Source organism: Salvelinus namaycush, chromosome 23 (assembly GCF_016432855.1).
Source record: "Salvelinus namaycush isolate Seneca chromosome 23, SaNama_1.0, whole genome shotgun sequence".
NCBI lineage: Eukaryota > Metazoa > Chordata > Actinopteri > Salmoniformes > Salmonidae > Salvelinus > Salvelinus namaycush.
Genome location: NC_052329.1, coordinates 8,042,266 through 8,048,456, shown reverse-complemented (window position 1 = coordinate 8,048,456; position 6,191 = coordinate 8,042,266). Strand labels below are relative to the sequence as shown.

The 6,191-nt window shown below is 46.4% G+C and overlaps 1 protein-coding gene across 1 annotated transcript; it reads left to right on the top strand.

The window, feature by feature from the left end:
- The first annotated feature begins 3,473 nt into the window (after nt 1–3,473).
- Nucleotides 3,474–4,478, top strand: LOC120018942 (probable G-protein coupled receptor 148). Its single transcript, XM_038962155.1, has one exon. The coding sequence runs from the start codon at nt 3,474–3,476 to the stop codon at nt 4,476–4,478; it is 1,005 nt and encodes a 334-aa protein (XP_038818083.1).
- The last annotated feature ends 1,713 nt before the right edge of the window (nt 4,479–6,191 follow it).

Genomic DNA, 6,191 nt, shown 5'->3' with positions numbered 1-6,191 from the left:
TTCCTGGCCTTTGCTTGACTATTTTGACTGTTATTGAGCTGTTGTATGAACATTTAGTAATACGGTGTCTGCCATCAATGACTGTCCGCTCGTTGAACAAACAAACAATTGTAAAAACCCATGAACATGTTCTGTTGGGATGGCAACAACTTTCATCTCATTCTCAAAACTGCACCTGACTGGCCATTCGCTTGTTTACCTGTCCAGGTATCCATGGCAACACTAGGGTAAAGTGAAGTGGACACTTTGAGGCCAGCACCATAGTGTTCCCCGTCAGGGTTGGCCTAGCCCCAGCACCATAGTGTTCCCCGTCAGGATTGGCCTGGCCCCAGCACCATAGTGTTCCTTGTCAGGGTTGGCCTGGTCCCAACACCATAGTGTTACCCGTCGGGGTTGGCCCCAACACCATAGTGTTCCTTGTCAGGGTTGGCCCCGGCACCATAGTGTTCCCCGTCAGGGTTGGCCCAGGCACCATAGTGTTCCCTGTCAGGGTTGGCCCCAGCACCATAGTGTTCCCTGTCAGGGTTGGCCTGGCCCCAGCACCATAGTGTTCCCTGTCAGGGTTGGCCTGGCCCCAGCACCATAGTGTTCCCTGTCAGGGTTGGCCCCAGCACCATAGTGTTCCCCGTCAGGCCTGGCCCCAGCACCATAGTATTCTCCGTCAGGGTTGGCCCAGGCACCATAGTGTTCCCTGTAAGGGTTGGCCCCAGCACCATAGTGTTCCCTGTCAGGGTTGGCCTGGCCCCAGCACCATAGTGTTCCCTGTCAGGGTTGGCCCCAGCACCATAGTGTTCCCCGTCAGGCCTGGCCCCAGCACCATAGTGTTCCCCGTCAGGCCTGGCCCCAGCACCATAGTGTTCCTTGTCAGGGTTGGCCCCAGCACCATACTGTTCCCCGTCAGGCCTGGCCCCAGCACCATAGTGTTCCTTGTCAGGGTTGGCCCCAGCACCATAGTGTTCCCCGTCAGGGTTGGCCCCGGCACCATAGTGTTCCCTGTCAGGGTTGGCCCCAGCACCATAGTGTTCCCCATCAGGCCTGGCCCCAGCACCATAGTGTTCCTTGTCAGGGTTGGCCCCAGCACCATAGTGTTCCCCGTCAGGGTTGGCCCCGGCACCATAGTGTTCCCTGTCAGGGTTGGCCTGGCCCCAGCACCATAGTGTTCCCCGTCAGGCCTGGCCCCAGGCAGCATATGGCAGCTTAGTCATTAGTGTCTGTCCCATCCGGATATGAGATCAGATGATGTCAACACCAGGAGGGCTAATGGATAAGAACACTCTGAACTGGCATGGCTTACACCTGCACTGTTAGTTTAGTCCCAACTGTCTGGATGAGAGGGGGAGCGTGATCCTATTCACTGATGATCTATGGCTGCATTTCCTTCCACAAAGTTATTTCCCCTCCCCTCTTCGACCTTGGTAAACCTTATAGGGTTTTATGGGTGAAAGCAATATGGTGGAAACTGAAAGTGGCACTGTTGACTTAAACTTACACGAACCAGGCAGGAGTGGAGGATACATACTTTCCTGGAATGAGACGCAGCCCGTGTCTCTGTGAAACAGCTAAGTGGCCATGTCTTTATACATCCCTGTGTTATGTTCTATGAGTCAACAGACAGTGCATCAGGGCTGATAAGGCAAGTGGTGCAGTCAGTCGCTGGATCATTGATTTATAGAAGCATTAAGACTAATGGATGAATGCCAGCCATTACTTTGAAAATTAGGTAAGAAAATCACTTTGGACTGTTATTTATTGTTGAAGGGAACTGGTTACATGAATGAAACGTTGACTTTGGTTGATCGATACTCTTGTCAATGGGTGTGTGTCTGTAAACTTGACTGGGTTTTGTTGATCGATACTCTTGTCGATAGGTGTAGGTGTGTCTAAACTTGACTGGCTTTTTCCTTTTGTGTTCATGTTGTAGACAAGGGAGAAAAGTTGATACACAACATTTATTTTGTAATGATAGTTTATTGATTAAAACTGCATTAAGAAGCTAAAGCATGACGTCTGATGTGACACAGTCAAAATCATAATTTATATTAATGCTTAGATCATTTGTCACTAAATAATTATAAATAGAAAGGTGTGAACTGATCAACTATTTTAAATAGATTGCTATATCATTCAAAATGTATATATCTTTTTTATGACTGGCAGCTATGAGTTGAGTAATAATGGATATTTAGCAGCCATACCACCCTGAATGTCTCTTGATCTATCTAAAGCTAAATAGGGTAGGCGCTGGATGGGAGAACAGATGATGTAGCCTAAATGAGAATGTGTTTGGGGGTAGCCATGCTGAGGGTACTCTGTGCGCTGGTTTCGGGAGGGAAGGTCATGGCGTATTGCTGTGCTGACACACTAAAGGTGGTGGAAACGTACCTTGTAAATCAACATAGTAACTGTGTATTTAGACACCAAAGTTCACAGAAAAGACTGTGATTATGACACTGGTTTTGAATTCATGCGAGATTAATCTTGTCGTTCATTTAAATATCTTGTGTAAATTGCAAAGCAGATGACATCTACGCTCTGCCTGTGCGAGGGAGGGAGGGAGGGAGGGAGGGAGAGAGAGAGGAGGGGGGGAGTGAGGGGGGGAGTGAGGGGGGGAGGGAGGGAGAGCAGATTACTTTCCATTGAAATATTAGCTGTCTGCTATATTGAAGAATGTTTACCTAATAACTTCAAATAAACTAGTTTGCTGAGGCCTCTCCATCATAGTGCCTGTGTCCATATAATGCAGAGATAAGCTCCTTCAGATGAACGCCGCTGTTTGTTTTAATCAGTCTGTTAATTAAGGTACACGCTGACAGTCATAGAGGGTCAAATGGGTTTGAAATCTCTCCATCTTAGTGTAATAAAACATCTAGGCTTTCCTAGACAGCCAAAAAGACTGAGATAAGCATATTTTTCTATTTTATATAACCTTTATTTAACTAGGCAAGTCAGTTAAGAACAAATTCTTATTTACAATGACGGCCAAGGAACAATGGGTTAACTGCCTTGTTCAGGGGCAGAACGACAGATTTTTACCTTGTCAGCTCGGGGACTCAATCCAGCAACCTTTCGGATATCTAGATATATCAATTGTAATAAATAACAATAATAATAATACAATGTATTAGGTTCTAAATCACTGGTAAAAGGCTAGGCCCGCTCTAACTTTAGATTACGTTTTTTACCATTGTTTCAGTCCATCTGATTTGCCACAGAAAGAAAGGACCATCTTTAGGAAAGGCGTCCTGCACCCGTCCACAGAGTTACATTACTGTCTGTTTCAATCCACAGGTAGGCGCAAGAGGGGAAAAAAAGAAAGGACCTCCTTCACTTCAGATGCCCTGTCCAGGGTCGTATTCACTTGGCACCAAACGGAGGAGAACGGACTGAAACAGGGAGGGACTACCTGATCTTGTCCATTAACTAACGCTTGTTTTCGTTTTCCATTGCAAAACGTTTTGCTACATTGTGCAGTAATGAATACGACCCAGCATCTAACCACACAGTTCCAGATGGTTCTATCAGAGAACATGGCAGCCATGGCCAACAGTTCACACCAGTGGTATGACAGTCTGCAGCGCTGGCACCTGGAGCTCTTCCTGATACCCGCCTCCCTTCTCACCCTGGCCACCCTGCTGGCCAACCCCATCGTCCTGGCCTGCATCCTCTTCTCCCGTTCCCTGCGCCAGGAGACCCGCTACCTCCTCCTGGCCAACACCCTGGCCGCAGACATGCTCTTCCTCTCCCTCAACCTCGTTACTGTAGTCTGTAATACTTTGGGGGTAGCCATGCTGAGGGTACTCTGTGAGCTGGTTTCGGCAGTGACCGCCGTGGCGTATTGCTGTGCTGTGCTGACCGTCACACTAAAGGTGGTGGATACATACGTGGCGGTACGTTGGCCCCTCCACTACCACGATCTGCTCCCCCCGGCCCGTACTCGAAAGATCCTAGTCGGGGTCTGGCTGTTAGCCGCCATGTACCCCCTCTCCCTGGTCATCGTCATGGAGGTGATGGAGGACAACGCCCCACAGAGGTCAGAGGTGTGTCTCATTCTCATCTCCATAGGCAAGATGGACAGAGAGATGATGGTGGGCGTTCACATCTACTTCACCATGGGAGCTGTTGTCTGCACCCTGCTCATCCTGTATTGTTACGGCCGTCTCTACTGGGTCACCAAGACCCAGGGCATCTGGCAGAGCCGCTACTCCCGGGCCCGGGTCACCCTCTTGGCCCACGGGGTTCTGCTCCTGCTCTACTTCAGCCCGGGCCTGGTCTTCACTGTGGAGCTGGTTCTGTACCAGCGCCAGGAGGTCAGCCAGGATACCCGCGTGTGGATCAACACTGTCAATATGTGTATGCTGATGCTACTGCCCAGGGCCTGTGCTCCCTACCTGTATGGTCTGTGGTATAGGGATATCTCTGATACTCTGCTGGCGGTGCTGCACCGACGCAGGAGGCTCAGTCAGGTTACTGTGGCCTAGAAATAAAGACCTACACACTCACAACCCCATAAAGAGGAATGAGAGGGCCGAGGGTTTGTTTAATAGAGATTCTTGTGAGAGTGCCCAGCCTAAAGCATTGGTCCCCAAATATTTTTACCTAATGAAGCTCACTATGTTCTCTTGTGACTCACGGTTTGCCATGTGCAACATCATTCCCCAACCCCAAAGCTGCCTTGAAAAGACCATAACTTTTTAAGACAAAAACATTAATTGCTTAACTTTTTAACCTTTTTTCATTTAATTGGTACTATTGCCAAGCTATTTTCCATGTGTCAACGCAAATACGGTGAGCTCCAAAAGTATTGGGACAGTGACTCAGTGACACATTTTTTGTTGTTGATTTGGCTCTGTACTTCAGAACTTTGCATATGAAATGATACAATAACTATGAGGTTAAAGTGCAGACTGTCAACTTTAATTTGGGAGTATTTTCATCCATACTGGGTGAGCCGTTTAAAAATTACAGCACTTTTTATACATAGTCCCCCCATTTTAGGGGACCAAAAGTATTGGGACAAATTCACTTATGTGTATTAAAGTAGTCAAAAGTTTAATATTTGTTCCCATATTCATAGCACGCAATGAATAAAGTTTGTGACTACACATTGGTTGGATGCATTTGCAGTTTGTTTTGGTTGTGTTTCAGATTATTTTGTGCCCAAATAGAAATGAATGGTACATAATGTATTGTGTCAGTTTGGAGTCACTTTTATTGTAAATAAGAATATCATGTGTTTCTAAACACTTCTACATTAATGTGGATGCTACATTGATTATGGATAATCCTGAAAGAATTGTGAATGATGAGTGAGAAAGTTACAGAAGCACAAATATCATATACCCCCCAAATAAAATGCAAACCTCCCCTGTTATTGTAATGGAGAGAGATTAGCATGTCTTGGGGGAATGCTAACCTCCCCTGTTATTGTAATGGTGAGAGGTTAGCATGTCTTGAGGGGAATGCTAACCTCCCCTGTTATTGTAATGGTGAGAGATTAGCATGTCTTGGGGGGAATGCTAACCTCCCCTGTTATTGTAATGGAGAGAGATTAGCATGTCTTGGGGGGAATGCTAACCTCCCCTGTTATTGTAATGGAGAGAGATTAGCATGTCTTGGGGGGAATGCTAACCTCCCCTGTTATTGTAATGGAGAGAGATTAGCATGTCTTGGGGCCATGATATTTGTTTTATATGTTTGTGATTGTTCTGGAATGTCTTTCCTAATATCTCCACAAATAATGAAACGTCATTGGCAGGTTCAGCGCCTCTTATTTCCGCATACCATATTCCTCTCTTTATGTGGAGACTTTAAAATGGCTTGTTTTGTCGGGTGTCTACTTTGAGAATGTACTTGTTATTGTTGCTTTCCCATATACTTTTAAAGCAGCTGGGACTGTTTCATGCACTGAACATTGAGCTTGTTTTAAAAACAATGTAGGTGGGGTTGAATCAATTCTACATAACCCAAATACAACCTACATGATCGTCACACATTATATGATGTCAACAAGCTACATAAGCACCCAACAGCTGGGCTTTTATGACCGTAATATTATGGCAAAGTAGCATTTCTCTCCATTTGCCTCTAAAGTCTTGTTTGCCCTTATCTGGGTGTCCAAGGAGACCAATAACAAACGGATCTGTGGATTGCCTAATGGAAGACTTCACACTTAGTGGCATCACCTCTAATGG